We start from the raw sequence: 17,279 nt of genomic DNA, 5'->3' as shown, positions 1-17,279 counted from the left end.
GGCTAACATTGGAAGGATCAGGGTTCAAGGCCAGCCCACGCAAATAGTTCTCAAGATCTTGTCTCCAAAAACAGCTGGACCAAAATGGACTGGAGGTACAGCTAAAGTGGTAGAGTGCTTGCTATGCAAGTGTGAAGAACTGAGTTCAAACACCAACCCCACCCAAAAAATAAATAATATATATAAGGGATACAGATAAGATATTATTGTCCTCAGAAGTACATCTGATTAAGAATAAAAAATAGCAAGGGCTGGAGGTATGGCATAAGTGGTAAAGTGTCTGCCTGGCAAGCATAAAGCCCTGAGTTCAACCCCCAGGACTGCCCAAAAAATAAAAAAAAAAAAAGCAAGCCAAACCAGGTATCATGGTTCACACCACTAATCTCAGCTTCTTAGGAGGCTGACACAGGAGGATCAAATGCCAGCAAAAGAGAAGCCCATTTGAGGTAAACATTTTCTGTATAATATCTTTAAAAAAAAAAAATTTCTTACATTTACATTAATAATAAAAAAAGAAAGAAGGAAAAAAGTTCTTAACAGTCTTAAGACTCCTAACAAAAATAAAAATTAACTGGGCCTAGAAAAAAGTATTTTGGCTGGTTTGTTCTGGATGTCAAGATAATTCTTTATTACAAAATGCAATGATAAAAAAATAAATTAGTATAGTGGGCCATGGTGGTACACAACAGTAATCCCAGATAGCTAGGAGGCTGAGACAAGAGGAGCCCAAATTCAACCCAAGCCTAGGCAACATCTAGACCCCATATCAGAGAAAAAAAAAAGAGAAAAAAAAGAAATGGGGGTGGGGCAGTGGCTCAAGTCGTAGACAGCCTGCCTAGTGAGCATGACGCCCTGAGTTAAAACTCTAGTACCAATAAATAAATATATAAATAATAAATGAATGAACGTGAGCTGGGTAATGGTGGCTCATGCCTGTAATACTAGCTACTCGGAAAACTGAGATAGAGACAATTGAGTTTCAAGGCCAGCCTGAGCAAATACTTTGCAAAATCCCATCTCCAAAATAACCACACATTGGAGGTATGGCTCAAGTGGCAGAGCACCTGCTTTGAAAGCATGAAGCCCTGAATTCAAATCCCAGTCTCACCAAAAACAAAAAGAAAAAAGAAAGTGTAAGTATTTATTAGTCTCTTCGCCAATTATATTAAGACAGCAATATGCCAGTGGCTCCTACTTTTCATAGTTAGGTCCAAAGACTACAGAATTATACAGTCAATTCTCATTATGCATAGATCTCTAGTTGCAAATTTGCCTACTAACTAAAAATTCTAACATTCAAATCAATACTTTTTTATGTCTTGAAAAAGTATTCAAGCATTTTCATGGTCATATGTGGACAAGTGCAGAGGAGTGAAAAATCTGTCACCCAAATTCACATGTTCCCGGTTAAGATATAATGATGTGATGCTTTGCCTTGCTTCAACTTTTATGTTGTAAGTAAGTGTCTACACCATTTTTCCTACATTTCTGGGTTTTTTTTAATGGGTGATTTCAATGTTTAAAATGGCTCCTTAAGCATAGTGCTAAAAATCTGCTGTTTCTATGCACAAGAAAGCTGTTATGTACCTTATGGAGAAAATATGTGTTAGGTAAGTTTTATCAGGCATGAGTTCAATTCTGTTGGCTGTGAGTTCAATGTCCAACCAATTAACAATGTATATCAAAATAAGACATCTTTAACAAGAACACATAAAACAAGTTTTTGTTCTGATTGGTTGATAAAAATGTAACTCCAGGCTTACAGGAAGTTGTAAACTGTATTTTCATTAGTAGTGGTTCAGTATTCATGGTGACTTAATAAAACACAACTACCATGAGTGAGAAGACTGTATCTATTTTCTCACAAAAAAGTGTTACATTGAGCCTCCATGATATTCAGGTTCAGACTTAGTAACATAGTAAATAAAAAGAGTTAATCACCAGAGTAAACATAATTACTATAACAGTGATGATATAGTAACATAGTAACTAAACATAGTTACTCTAAAGAGTTTGCATGCTCCAAGGCAGAGGGTATCAAACTAAAAAGAGAAACAGAGTAACAGTTGATATTGATAGTTCAAGAAACTAGTATAACATTTATAATGACTTATCTACCTACCTATTTATTTAGGGAGGGTGGAATATAACCAAAGAATCTATTTATTTTTCACCAAGACTGTGAGGACATAAGTGTCACTACTCTACCTTATTCTGAAGACTAATGTTACAAAACAGTGTGAACCAACACAAACAACTTCCATCCAAATTCTCAGAAAAATGTTTTCAGTAATCATGAGTTCATGGCCTGTGTGGGCTACATAGTGAGACCCTGCCTCAACAAAGAAAGAGAAAAGAGAGAAAGGAAGGAAGAAAGAAAGGGAGGGGCAATAAGAGATACAGACTAAACATATGTTCGTATTTCAATTGATACATTCAATCCTGGCTAGAGTGTAACAAAGTGGAAACAGAAACACTATAATCCAAAACTCTCACTGTGCTCTAAGCATACCCTCATGCTCTTAATGTTTCCAACTCTGATCAAGAGTTTTCAGAGTCACTATTCCTTATTCATGGCAAATTTTTCATCCTAAATTCATGTGCTTGAAGATTGGGGGGTATCAAGTTGTTCTATAGGGAATGAGGTAGCCTGCTAGGCCTGTCAAATGAAGGAGCATATAGATCAGATCTTTAATCTAGTCTTTGTTACAAAAGGCTGGTATGCTTGGGTATCAGCTTATTAAACAAAGGCAGCTAAGGTTTACTAGATTGATTAAGAAAATAAAACCAAAAAAACCCTGCCACATGTGGTGGCACATATCTGTAATCCCAGAACTCAGTAGGCTGAGGCAAGCAGATTGTGAGATTGAAACCAGTCTGAACTACATAGTGAGACCCTGTCTCAAAAACAAACAAACAAACAAACAAACAAAGACAAGCCAGGTCCAGCAGCACATGCCTATAACCCTAGTTACTTGGGAGGTGGAGGCAGGAGATCTTAAGTTTGAGGCCAGCCCCAGCAAAGTACAAACAAATGAGCTGGGAGCATAACTCAAGTTGTACAGTGTCTATCTAGCATGCAGAAAGCCCTGGGTTCAATACCCAGTACCATACAGCAATGAAACAAAACAAAAACCCAACAACGACCACAAAAAATCAAACTGACAGTGATACAGGAGCTGTTGGGATTCTTTCTCTTCAAATGTTCTACATACATGTTATAAATACTAAGAGCCCAACAAGCAAATTTTCTAGAATACTACATGGTATTCTGGAACCTCAGAAATTCTACTTTAAAAATCAAACTTCTTATGGTAGCTACTTCTGTTTGCCTGAAGAAGTCCAAAGTACACTGTATCATAGTCCTGTCCTATTACCAATAGGACAGCCTCCAAAAGTCAACTTCTCCCCATGCAATCTACTTCCACTGTGGGCTCCTATGGTTACACAATCTGACTAATCAGCAAGTTCCTGCCTCAACTTCTTTTTTTTTTTTTTTTTCCACTTATTTCATGATTCATTTTATTCACTCACCTAAGTACTTCTCAGTATTTGTGGTTTCTATTTTTTTTTTCATTTTTCTTTTATTATTCATATGTGCATACAAGGCTTGGTTCATTTCTCCCCCCTGCCCCCACCCCCTCCCTTACCACCCACTCCACCCCCTCCTGCTCCCCCCCCTCAATACCCAGCAGAAACTATTTTGCCCTTATCTCTAATTTTGTTGTAGAGAGAGTATAAGCAATAATAGGAGGGAACAAGGGGTTTTGATGGTTGAGATAAGGATAGCTATACAGAGCATTGACTCACATTGATTTCCTGTGCATGGGTGTTACCTTCTAGGTTAATTCTTTTTGATCTAACCTTTTCTCTAGTACCTGTTCCCCTTTTCCTATTGGCCTCAGTTGCTTTAAGGTATCTGCTTTAGTTTCTCTGCATTAAGGGCAACAAATGCTAGCTAGATTTTTAGGTGTCTTACCTATCCTCACCCCTCCCTTGTGTGCTCTCGCTTTTATCATGTGCTCATAGTCCAATCCCGGCTTCCTTACATCCTCTACTCCCTGCTGTAGCAGTTACCCAAGCTCAGCTGTCTCTCCTCTCTACCACCACCATCCTAACCTGGTCAGTCTCTGCTCCCAGGCAAACTCTTTAGTAACTTTCTTTTATGCTTAGCTGGACTTTCAAAGATCTACTGTCTTGTGATGGAAATGAGACATGTATATTAACCACAGAATAGGTGCTACATGGATATTTCAAATAAGAAATGGTGCTTGCCAGACCAGGAAATGCTTGATATAAGGCAGTCTCCAAGCAGAAAAAGGCACACTGGTAGAACAATGGACATGTCCAAAGTGGTCCAGGGGGGAAGCAGGTGGTAGATTTGGCTAAAAGGGAGGTGAGGCCCAGAGATGCTGCTAGAAATTAAGCAGTGCCATGTATACCAATTGGTCTGAGGAGTGAACAAGGGAATATGCATTTTTTTTTTTAAACAGGTTGAGGTTTTAAATGTATAGTACAATTTTCTTCAAATCAAAGGGAGCCAGATTATGAAGTAAAATTTTTACTGATATATTCCCATCTAACACAATCAACTCAATAAAACAGTATCGATTACCTTCCAAGAGCTAATAACAATTAAGACTTAATCTTATGAATGTCTGACACTCTATGCTTACGTTGAGCTTCAAAGCATAAATATAAATAGTAATTTATATTTAAAATATAAATTTTTATATTTATAAAATATTAAAATGGGGTGGTGGGGGGAGAAGAAGGGGCCAGAGGGCAGAAATAGCCCAAACAATGTATGCACATATGAATAAATGAATTAAAAAAATGGTAACTGTAAATTTCTACCCTACAGAAATTATTTCACTTAGCTGAGATACCAGCCTAAGACAAAAATAATGAGCCGTGCACTTGGTGGTTCATCTGTAACTCTAGCTACTCAGGAGGCAGAGATCAGGAGGATCAAGGTTTGAAGCTAGCCTGGGCAAATAGTTCGTGAGACCCTGTTTCAAAAATATCCAACACAAAAAAAAGGGTTGGCAGAGTGGCCCACGTGGTAAGAGTGCCTGCCTAACAAGTGTGAGGCCGAGTTCAAACCCCAGTATTGCCAAAAAAAAAAGAAAAAAAGAAAAAGATGAGACAAAGATGGACTGTTCATTAGAACTGTTGTTTCCCCTTACATCGCTTTCTGTGATGGTGATAGGAAGGCCGCGCAACATGATGGTCTTGCTCTCCCTTTCATCACTGATGTCATGCCTATAATCATGCTCTCCATAGTCACCATCTGAATGGTAGCCATCTTCAGATCGGTCACTGTTCCTTCTTTCACGGTCTCTCTGAGTCAAAGTAAACAAAATTACAATTAAAATCACTTTTTCATCCTTTCGTCCAGGCTCTCCACTCCTAGAATATATTCTTTAAAAAAAATAAAAAAAGAGAATTGTATTTCAGTTCCGTATTCATGCTCATTTTTTTTTCCCCTAAAACTAGTTCAGGAAGAATATTTAACATCACACAATACAGTATACCAACACACAATAAAACAATGAGATTGCTTATCAAATAAGAAGATTATATGTACAGAAAAAGCAGAAAAGGAAAAAGTTGCAAAATTGTATGGGCAGCACAATTACTTCTCAGCAAAGCTATGTATACATATGGACAGGAATGTGAAAGAAAAGTTAGTTTATTTTTTTTGGTGGGACTGGAGCTTATACTCAGGGCCTCACACTTGAAAGCAGGCACACCTCCTGCTTTCAAGCTGTGAAAGCACACCTCCAGTCCATTTTGCTCTGGTTATTTATTTTGGAGATGGGATCTTGCCAACTATTTGGTTGGGCTGGCTTTGAATCCTAATCCTCCTAATCTCAGCCTCCCAAGTAGCTAGGATTACAGGCATGAGCTACCAGCACTTGCTAAGAAAAGTATTTTAATACGTTCAAAACTACAATTTATTCATTTCAAAACAGTCTGAGGTTGGGCATGGTGGTGAACACCTGTAATCACAGCATTCAGGAGGCTGAGACAGGAGGATTGAGAGTTCGAGGTTAACCTGGGCTACAGAGTGAGACCCTGTCTCAAAAAAACAAAAACAAAAACAAGACAAAACAAAAACCCAGTCTGAGACATAGGGTTTGTATATTGTTATAACTTTATTGTCTTACTTTTTTCCCCCTCCTGGTGGTACTGATAATTAAATTCAGGGCCTTAGCTGGGTGCTGGTGACTCAAGCCTGTAATCCTAGCTACTCAGGAGGCAGAGATCAGAAGAATCACAGTTTAAAGCCAGCCCTGGGTAAACAGTTCTTGAGACCCTATCTAGAAAAAGCCCATTACAAAAAAGGGCTGGTGGAGTGGTTCAAGGTGCAGACCCTGAGTTCAAACTCCGTTACAAAAAAAAAAAAAAAAAAGAGTACATGGTAAGCTGTATTTAAACCTTGGCTATTATTTCTACTATTATAAACCTCAAGTTGTTCTTGCCAGAGTTCATTTCAGAGTAGCAGAATGTTTAACTGTAACACTCAAGAAGTTTTCATACTTTTGTACACTTTTCAAGAATCTTGTACACATAATTTATAATTCTAAGAACTCCATAAATAGTTGGTCACTCACCTCTGGACTATCATAGTCTCGGTAATCATCATATCTATCACCCCTCCGATCATCACTTGATCTTTTGTAATCTGAGTCTCTCCGCCTGCTTCTGGATTCACGCTCATCACGGTCATCTCTGTCAATGATGGAACCGTATCTTCCACTACGCTCTGTTCTACTCACTCTGTCAGGGAAAATTTTCATTTAATCTGAAGTATATCTTTTTGTACCTTCACACCCTCCTATCAGGTTATAAGATACATACAGTTTAATGTAGCCCTTAAAATTTACTACCAAATTCCAGTTATGAAGATAACCACTGAGAAAATACCTACATCCCTAAATGTAAAGAAAATTTTCAGGAATTTATACAAAGTCAGAAAATATAGATGTCAAATGTTTAGGCTAAATTTTTTTGAGAAAGGGTCATATTCTCAAGGTTTATCTATGTATTTTCTTAAGCCTATGGTCTACATATTATCCTTATTTCCAATTCAGATTTTAGTGACCAAAGATAGGAAGAAAGCAATTACTTGAACTCCATCCAATTTCAAAGAGTACATTCTAGCTTGTCTTGGATGAAGGTGCCCTAATTATTGGGAAATGGACCAACAAACCTAGATCACCAAGTCTTTCTTTCCATCAGGCTGTTAACCCAGCAGTTCATTTGGAGACATAACTGGTTACCAGAAACTAGCATCTCTGAGAACATTTTCTCTAACACCTGGCTTATTTTTGCTTACTGACAGCACTGAGCCTCATGAGATGATCTAATATGTTTAAATCCACTTGGTCACAGGTAAAATAGTTCTTTCATAAATTGTACACCAGTTTCATAAAACTAAATAGACAAAGGAAAGCCTTAAGGGACTCATTTAAAATGAGTATATTAATTTAATAAAAAGAATTCAAGGAAACAAATAAAACTACCTCATGACATGAAGTATGGGACTGAGAGAGCCTAAAAAGGTAAATACAAATTTAGTAAGTTATTTGGAACCACAGACTGCTGCACAGCATTAAAATGATATGTGACATAAACAAGCCATTCTGGGCTATCAATTTGATCTATCCCAGGAACTGGCCTCTATATTAAGAAAGTATTGAACAAGTAAAAAGGTAAGCTGAATAAGTAAAGGCTGTGTATTTAAATCAAATGGTCTGAGAGGGAGTATTCATAATTGGCACAGTAGTCAAACGCTCCCATCTTAATTCTCCACTAATTCTTTGACTCTTTTTTCCTTCATGTAATATATGGTCCCAAGCTTCTCAGCAATTTAAGTCTGGATTATCTTGCTACTTAGTGGACAATAACAAGAACTGGCATTTACTGACTGCTTGCCACAGCTAGGCACTATGCTAAGTGCTAGACCATATGATCTCCCAACCTCTGAATAGGCTGCTGTCCACACTTGGAACTCTCAGTAACTTACTCCATCCTGTTCTCCTTTGTCTAATTCTTAAGCCTTCAGGCTTCACCTTAGAGAATACTTTCTTCTGGAGGCTTTCCTAGATGTGTACAAGAAAAAAAAAATGCTTCCTATGTATTCTAACAGCATCCTAAACATCTTTTATTACAACATGGTTCATACAGTACTTTAAATCTCCCACTAGTTTGGGAGAACAGGATCATGAAGATGCGCATCAAGCACGCCTAAAACAAAATGATGCTCAAATATTTGTTTGATAAACAATTTTAAGCAGTCTTACTGAAATGTTGAGATGAAAGACATGTAATATAGTGACTTACCTTTTGTCTGATCCCATTGTCCCACTGAAGATCTAACACTCAGCTCCAAAAGGTCGATTTTTTTTTTTTTCTAGGAGACAAAAGAAACTGGTTGTTGCAAATTTCAAAGATCACTAATTCAATTGCTCTATAAACTGGGGTACTACTGAGGTTGGGGTTTCAAACCTTCATCAAGTCATTAACTGATTATCTAAGGTGACGGAGAGGAAGAGGGTACCATCTGTCAACATTAAAATTATGCTAACATTTTGTTAAGAATGAGCAGAGCAGGAAGATGAAGCATACTTTAACATTAGATTCCATCTTCAAAAAGAAATCAAGCAGAAGGCTGCTCCTATTTTAGGATTACAAAGCAAAAAGGGCAGAGATGCAATCAGCTCACTGAATTTTGAATCAAAGCAACTACAATGGGGTAGTTGACCATTAAAACAATATTCCAAGTGTCTTCGTTAATATAAAGTTCAACACAAAATCATTAAACATTCAATTCAAAAAATTTCGGATGAAAAAAAGATCTTTTAAAAGCTGAAATGCTGATCTGATTGAAATCTTCATTTCTAATGCAACGCTGGATCCAAATCTATTTCAAAAAGAGTAAACCTTGATACGGTTTAATTCCTATGGGGCAATAACGACCATGCCTTGGGCCCGTCCCGATTACCACAAACCACCGAGTGGTGAACAGCCTGCCCCCCGCTCCGGCCGTAATAAGACATCACACAGCTGGCCCGCGTTCGATGCTTGCGAGGACCGAGGAACCAGTTTACCGCCGTCTCTAGCCGCCTGGTCTAAAACAGGCTCTCAACGAACATTTATCGAATTAATAAATGAGAGCCATTTTGGGGAAACAAGACCCAGGATCGAATCGCTAGTGTTGTCTCTTATCTACCCACCAGTGCCCGCACCCACCTCCGTGGGGGGTCGCGGCCGAGATGGCGGCGACACTGCCGGTGCGATCGACTCTGGCGTCTGGCTTTCTTCCCTTGCATACGCCCCTCCCGCCCCTCAAGAGGTTCCCATCCCGCAGATCACCATCATCAAACAGCCTTTCGGAGAAGGCGAGTCGTTTGCAGCTGTGGAGCGATGGCGGCTTAGTTGGCCAGGGAGGGCTAGAGTTTACCAAAGCTGCCGAGAGGCAGGCAACACCTCCACCGCTCCTCTGGACAGGAGATTAGGGGACACGTCCCAGCAAGGGGCAAACTGTCAGCCCGAAAGAAACGAGCCCAGGGCTGGGCTGGGGGGCGACCTCTGGAACTGACAGAGTTGGCAGTGAGGGGCGCGGCCCTCCAACGCTTGGGTAATTCAGTCCCTAGAGAGACGGCTGAGCGGCCGCCTCTGGCAGCTGACAGGGAGGCTCAGGGTACGGCACCAACTGCAAGTACCGCCAGTTGTTACGACAGCCGCACTCACCCCCAGGAGAAACCGAAGCAGCAGCAGTAGCGGTTCTGTGTCCCAGAACCTCCTACAGGGTTTGGCCGCTCCACAAAATGGCGACTCCGCCGACGGCCTTCTCCTACCCACAATACCTAGCATCTAGCCCCTCCCCCGCCACCCGCCTCTGCAAAAGTGTCCAATCAGCGAAGACGCCTAGCTGCGCGAGGTCTGCTGGGAAGTGTGGTCGCTGTGGCAGTCTGTCACACACTATGCTCTGTGTTAATTTCTTGCGCATTTCTCTTTCTTCTAACCCACAACGAGGTTGACTTGCTGCTTGTGAAACCCGGATGAGCGCTTTTACTGTTTCTATTAGGTATAGAAATTGTTTGCTTTTGCTCCAAAGCGCAAATATGTAAAAAAGTTTGATACGGCTTCCGAAGGAACTTTGTGCTAGATGCTTTACATTCTCTCTCTTTCTCTCTCTCTCTCTCTTTCCTCTCTCTCTCTGTCTGTCTCTCTCTCTCCCTCTCGTTGCAGTACTTTGGTTTGAACTCAGGGCCTACACCTTGAGTCACACCACCAGCCCTTTTTGGGGATGGGTTTTTTCTAAGATAGGGTCTGGAGAACTTTTTGCAGGGGCTGGTTTCAAACCTCAATTCTTCTGATGTCAGCCTCCTTTAGGATTACAGGTGTGCCCAACTAAACATTATCTCTTAATCATCATAATTTATGAACTGGTATTAAGCCCATTTTTCAGATGTGGAAATTGAAAGAATTCTGTAAGCTGGTCTTCAAAGTTTCATTTCATTGATATTCTCTAGTCTAAATCAAAATCTGAGAGAGGTCATTTAAGACTAAACAGGTAAGCCGAGCGCCGGTGGCTCACTCCTGTAATCCTAGCAACTCAAGGAGGCAGAGATAAGGATGCTGGCCCATCCTGGGCAAATAGTTCGAAAGACCTCATCTCAAAAATACTCATCACAAAAAAGGACTGGTCAAGTGACTCAGGGTGTAGGCCCTGAGTTCAAATCCCAGTATTGGGGAAAAAAAAAAAGACTTAACAGTTAATTTTTGGACATCTAATTGGCATGTCAAAGCTAACATACCTAAAAACATTCTAGTCTCCTTTGCAGTCTTTCCTTCTCACAAAAGGCAATTCTCTGATTCCAGTTATTTTAGGACAGAATTCATCTATGACTTATCATTTTCTTGCACCTAATCTGTCAACAAATCCTGTTGACTGCCTTCAAAGTATATCTAGAATCTGATCACTTCTTGCTGCCTCCACTGCTGTCCTAGTCAATGCAATCGCTGTCCTTGTTTTATAGGCATCATAGGTCAGACATAGCTAATAATAGTGGTGGAACTGGAAATTGAACTAGATTCATTTCAGAGTCCATCCCCTGAACTGCTATGTAAATTCCACAAAGATAGGGACTTTGTTGATTTAGTTCACTACTATAAACCAAGTGCCTCACTACTGGTGCCTGGTACCTGGTGCACACTCAGAATTTGTTGAATGAATAAATCCACTACCAAAGCTAAAAGCCTAACAGTTGTGGCAGAAAGAAACAAAGATTCTTCAGAAGTTTAAAAGATATTTTGGACTCTTGTCAGTGAAATAGTGATATTCCTATATATCCAGTTAGCACAACTTTTCCTCTCAAATAATTTGTAGCTGTATATTTTAGGGAACTGATTTTTCAGGTCATACAGGTTGAAAAATTAGATCATGGCAGGGCAAGGAAGATACCAGTTACAGAAAACTACTCATCTACTCCCCCCTCCTCTCTAAATAATGAGAAATCATTTTAAGAATAAGTGGAAGGCTGGGGGTGCCCCCTCAGTGGTAGAACACTTGCCTAACATGCATGAGGCTCTGTATTTGATCTCCAGCACAGCAAATCAAAAAACAAAAAGGACTAAGTGGAAAGATATCAGTGTGATTTCAAACTGGAGCTTTAATGACCTGGGAAATCTGTATGTTGTAACTATGGTTTAACCTACTACATTAAGGGAATTAGGTGATGGACATTGGAAACTTAAGGTAGTTAAAAACATGACAACAAATGGAAAAGCATTTGTTTGCATTCCTCTCTCTACACACACATGTCATATATATATAAATACATATATCCTATATGTATTTTTTTTCTTTTTGAGATAAAGTCTTGCCCCAAGCTAGGCTAGGTCTCTCTATGTAGTCCAGGTTGGCCTCCAACTCACAATCCTCCTGCCTCAGTCTCTGAAGTGTTGTGATTACAGGAATACACCATCACATACAGACATATATTATGTATCTGAATCTTTTTATCTGTATGTGCTGTGTATGTATCTAGAGCGTGTCCAATTTCTAGGGGAGCATATGTATAAAACTTTTTTGGGGGGTTGGTATTAGGGTTTGAACTCAGGCCCTTGCATATGTTAGGCAAGTGCACTACCACTTGAGTCATGCCCATAGCCCATGTGTAAAATTTTTATCACAGTACATGTATCTGATCATAGGCACTCAAATAGTTTTTAATACAATAATTTATTTATTTTATATATTTTTATTTTGTGGCCTTGCATATGCTAGGCAAGCACTCTACCACTAGAGCTACATCCCCAGCCCTGTGTAGTGAATTTTAAATATTTAATATAAATGAGGTCATTGCAAACCCTACAGCAAATGATACAAATGCCAATAATTGAGAATCCACTAGGCATACAGTTCACTAGCAATCAGCAGTCTGCTGGAAGTAGATTTTGTTATTGTTTTTTGAAATTGACCTCATGATTTTATTTTCTTCATAAAAGAAGATGGAGCTTAGAATTAGATCACTTGCCCCTTTTTCTTCTTATCTCCTCCCAGTTCAAAATGCTTGCATTTCTTAATAGCCAGCATTCTCTTAGATTTGCAGTGAGGCTCAAAACACTCAAGCCTCAACACAATTTTCTTTGTAGTTTTAGCTGCCCTGGTATCAATCATTTACTGCACACAAATGAAGTTATTCCTTAATACTCTCTAGAACCAGGCTGGATGAGGAACAAATATGAAGAGAAATGCAATGTTGAAGGGAATGCTATATTCCAGGCATGGTTATAACTAAAAGGTGGCCAAATTTTTTTTTCAGATAATCAGTTAGGTCTGCCCACCATAGCCACTCTGCTTCCTATCATAACACAGTGTTTTTCCTGGGCATATAGAGAATCCTGTCTCCTAATACTGTGTCACTTTGTGAGATTGGTGCTTGCCACACTTTTTATAAGAAGTCCTGGCAGGTTTTAGGAGGAGTGTTAACCATGATTAAGGGAGGGCTACTGGCACCAAAAGAAAAGCTGGAAGTATTTTTTTTTAAATAAAGCTATACGCACACATGCGTACCACACTACCCCCCTCCCCACAAATCAATAACTAAAGCCACCAATGTACAAAAAAAAATAGTCCTTAGACTGGTGGAATGGCTCAAGCAGTAGAGCACCTGCCTAGCAAGCATGAGGCTCTAAATTCAAATCCCAGTTGTGCCAAAAAAAAAAAAAAGGTTGTAAAAAAACATAGTCCTTTAAGATTGTCTTTCCTACTTCTTGGGTATAAAAAAAACCCTAAAATGTCCTGCCAGGCAGGCAGGACATTTACATGCTAGGCAAGCATGTAATCCTAGCTACTTGGGAGGCTGAGTCTGACAGGATTGCTTTTTGAGGTCAACCAGGGCAAACAGTGTGAAAAACCCCATCTCCAAAATAAATAGAGCAAAACGGACTGGAGGTTCAAGTGGCAGAGTGCCTGCTTTGTAAGCATGAAGCCCTGAGTTCAAACTAAAGTCCCACCAAAAAAAAAAAAAAAAAAAGAAAAAGAGGGAGCCAGAGCTTTCGGCCAGAGTGTGGTCATGTTTCTCCAGTATTACCTCAAGGAGGAGGGAGATCTGGTCTACAGGTTGAAGTCTGACCCCATGGGACAGCAGACTTGCTCAGCCCACCCTGCCTGGTTCTCCACACGACAAGTATTGGAGGTACTATATACGGCCAAGAAGTGCTCAAGTTGCTCTGAGGGTCTCTGATTTCATGTCAGCCCCCCATGGGGGAGGGGGACACCAGCAGCCACACCCAGTGCTCTGAGGGCCTCCCGATTTCATGTTGGTGGGGGATGCTACCAGTCCCGATACTGAGCGCCAAGGCCCCCCTTGTCCCCCATGGGACCCTATCACTGCCTTCCACCACCTTACAGCACTCCTTTATAGGGAGCAAGTTTGACTCTTTGTTTTGTTTTGAATTACTGTTGGGATTTTAAATATAAAATGATCTTTAATGAAATGATCATTAAAAAGCAACCATTTTCCAAAACTGATCTCTTAAAAAAAAAAAAGTCTCCCAACACTTAGGAAAATAAGACTCGTTCACATGTTTTGGTCCTAGGCTTGGAACTACTGCTTTAGAAGGAAAAAAAAAATTTATGCATGAACTTTGGCCTATACTAAACTAGTCTCTGAGGTCTGAGCTTAACTATTTCCTTCAGGGAAATAGTTTTTCTACCAAACTTGGATCAAGTCTGTGTCCTACCATCCCAATAATTTAGTATACTTCTCCCTTAAGATGCTCATCAGTAATTTTTCAATATCCATTTTTACCAGTTGACTGAGTACCATGGGCACAGAGACTAACACTGGTCTTGCTATGGCAAGAACCAGCGCCAACTAAACTAAACTTTCAAAACATTCATAGATAAGCACTTTATAACTAGATGGTACCTGTACTGGATAACTGGATTATCAACTTCAGCTGTGAAGCATTTGAAGCCTACCACAGCTCACTCCAGCGCCAGCGCGATGACACAGGTTTATAGGAAAACCTAGTCTGACCCATTCAGGACACTGGACCAACTTTGAAAAGGGATTTTTACAAATTCATACAAAGGATGTCTGTGGCGAAGTATGCACTACAGAAACACCCAAAGACCACCTATTAGAGGTTTCTTGGAGTATCATGTCTGGGGTTGGGTCAGATGCCCAACCAGTACTAGTGGAGCAAGTCACAGAAGCTTCAGCTCTCAATTCCTAAGCTAATGTGCTCATGAAATTTTTGCTTTTCCTTTTGGAAGAATTATTAGATTTATCAAAGATTAAGGGCTGGAGTTGTAGCTCAAGTGGTAGAGAGCCTATTTGGCAAGTGCAAGACATTTAGTCTCAAAAGATCAAGGGCTGGAGATGAAGCTCAGTGGTACCGTACTTATGTAGCATGCACAAGGACCTGGATTGATCCCCAGTACCACAAAAAAACAAAAAACACCAAGAGAAAGGAATTACAATAAACACAGCATGGCAAACATATTTTTTTTTTTTGTGGGTGGGACTGGTGTTTGAACTCAGGGCTTTCATACTTGCAAAGCAGGTGTTCTACTACTTGAGCCACATTTTTTTTGCTCTAGTTATTTTGAAGATGGGGTTTTGCAAACTATTTGCCTGGGCTGACCTTGAACTGTGATCCTCCCTGATCTCAGACTCCCAATAGAATTACAGGCATGAGCCACTGGCACCTTTTTTTTTTTTTTTTTGTGGCAGCACTGAGGTTTGAACTCAGGGCCTCACACTTGCTAGGCAATTTAAGTCACATACCCAGCCTTTTTGTTTTCGGAGACAGGATCTTGTAGCTAACTTTTCCAGGGCAGGCTTTGAATTCCTGCTCCTCCTGTTTTTGCCTCCTAAGAAGCTGTGTGCATCATCACACCAGGATAGAACTGCCCATATTACCCCCCTACCCCATCCACTCAAAGTCAATCCACCCTTACCCTTTCTTTTCACAGAAAACAATTCAGCTTTCCATGGTCCTACCTTATGTATATCAACTATATGCCCTTATGACTACAGGCCACTTTGACCTGTCTTGTTTTTGTAAATAAAGTTTTTGCTTTGTTTTTGAGATGATGTTGCTATGTAGCCCAGGCTGGCCTAAACTCTCACCCCTCCTGCCTTGCAAAGCCTCCCAAATGCTGGAATACCACCACCACACCCAGCCAAGAAATAGTTTTATTGAATCAGCCACAATAATTTGTTTATAGATTGCTTTGGCCACTCACTACAATAGCAGAGCTAAATAGCTGCAACACAGATCATTTTACCTATATAGCCTAAAATACTGCATCTCTGGCTCTTTACCATAAAGTTTATAAACTTCTGCTTTACACTAAGAAGATGCCCTTCTAAACTTTCAGTTCTTCTAACCAACACTGTTCCCCAAGACACCTGCAAAGTTTAATTCTTAGTACCATGTTACTTGAAGAATATTTTTAAAAGTTGTAATCAATTTATAAATTGTATTGTCCTTTAAATTTCAAAGACTTGTTTCTGTATTTTTTCAGTACTGAGGCTTGAACTCAGAGCCTATACCTTGAGCCACTACACCAGCCCTTTTTTGTGATGAGATTCTTCAAGACAGGATTTCTCAAACTATTTGCCTAGGGTTGGCATCAAACTGCAATCCTCCTGATCTCTGCCTCCTAAGTAGCTAGGATTATAGGTATGATCCACCAGTTCTCAGCAAGACTTTTTTTTTTAAAGATCATTTTTAAAGCAAACTTTGTAAAATGGTATGTGTGATGTTGATGGGGAAATTGAGAAAGATTTGAAAGAGGCTAGGTATCTCTGTGGAGATTTAGCGCTAGAGAGAAGGAAAGATGGGGTGATGGCTGGAGAGGCCAACTTGTGGTGATCACAAAGTGTGAAACATCAAGCACTCAACGGATACTGAGGAAAATAGCTGTCCTGTAGCTCTGTCCCCTCCTTGGTAACTATGGAGAAGTCAAAAGACTTTCTAAGCTCTAATAAGTAGTAAACCAACATATGGAAATGTGTTTCACCTTAGCAGTTACCAAAAAATAGAAACAAATGAGATGCTATTTTCACTGATTAGGGAAATGAATCTAGATGTTTGACAGCATTGTCATCATCTATGTTCATCCACCCACTCGTGTAGATAGCAGGCAGTGTTACCAGGCTAAATATGGTATTAGCTACCCATTTCAGCATCTCCTCATATGGGCTCACAGCCATGTTTTCTCTTTCTCCTACCATTAGCTCCACCCTATGCTCTCCACCATTAGCTCTACCTATGTTTGAAAGAAAAATTCAACAAAATATAATCACATTGAAAAAAAGTTTATTTAAAAAAGTTCTAGCAGCAAGAACAGTAACAAAACAAAAGGAGAGACAGACAAACAAAACAAGAAGGAGGTGTGTCCTGAGGGACTTGTCTCCATTCTTAATCAAGTTCTTTATACCGAGCAAACATGACTCTTCTAACAGCATCTCGGTAAGTCTCATTGGACTGTCTCTTGCTGGTTCTTCCTGAGGCCCCGACACCAGGTCCCCTCATCCGGCCTTCAGTCTGCAAAACAAAGACCAAGAGTGAAATAGGACCAAGAGTGAATTAATGAGCCTCAGGGCTGATCCATTTTTGACCACAAGCATTTCTGGACCAAATATGAGCATTTTACAGGGTGTTAGTGGCTTGTGCCTGTAATCCTACCTACTGGTGAGGCTGAGATCCAGAGGATCATGGTTCTAGGCAAGGCTGGGCAA

At 40.0% G+C, this 17,279-nt stretch overlaps 2 protein-coding genes across 9 annotated transcripts in view; both read right to left on the bottom strand.

Annotated features, from left to right (window-relative positions):
* Positions 1–9,883, bottom strand: part of Rbm5 (RNA binding motif protein 5) — a 29,446-nt gene extending 19,563 nt beyond the window's left edge. Inside the window, exons 1-4 of one of the 2 annotated variants that reach the window (XM_020172650.2) lie at positions 9,763–9,883; positions 8,353–8,422; positions 6,621–6,786; positions 5,190–5,345 (exon numbers count right to left, since the gene is read on the bottom strand). In XM_020172650.2, the coding sequence (XP_020028239.2) occupies positions 5,190–5,345; positions 6,621–6,786; positions 8,353–8,369 (339 nt within the window). In that variant the 5' untranslated portion in view covers positions 8,370–8,422; positions 9,763–9,883. Of the gene's footprint in view, positions 1–5,189; positions 5,346–6,620; positions 6,787–7,532; positions 7,564–8,352; positions 8,423–9,762 lie in introns of those variants that run through there. The other variant, XM_074059638.1, reaches the window with a different exon arrangement.
* Positions 9,884–16,840: 6,957 nt separating this feature from the next.
* The window catches only part of Rbm6 (RNA binding motif protein 6), a 96,135-nt gene continuing 95,696 nt past the window's right edge, over positions 16,841–17,279 (bottom strand). For all 7 annotated transcript variants that reach the window (XM_074059067.1, XM_074059069.1, XM_074059068.1 and 4 more), the window contains one exon: positions 16,841–17,085. In XM_074059067.1, coding sequence (XP_073915168.1) covers positions 16,960–17,085 — 126 coding nt within the window. In that variant the 3' untranslated portion in view covers positions 16,841–16,959. The remainder of the gene's footprint in view (positions 17,086–17,279) is intronic.

The sequence above is a fragment of the Castor canadensis genome, chromosome 17 (genome assembly GCF_047511655.1).
Source record: "Castor canadensis chromosome 17, mCasCan1.hap1v2, whole genome shotgun sequence".
In the NCBI taxonomy this organism is placed as follows: Eukaryota; Metazoa; Chordata; class Mammalia; order Rodentia; family Castoridae; genus Castor; species Castor canadensis.
This window is presented reverse-complemented; position numbering and strand designations above follow the sequence as displayed.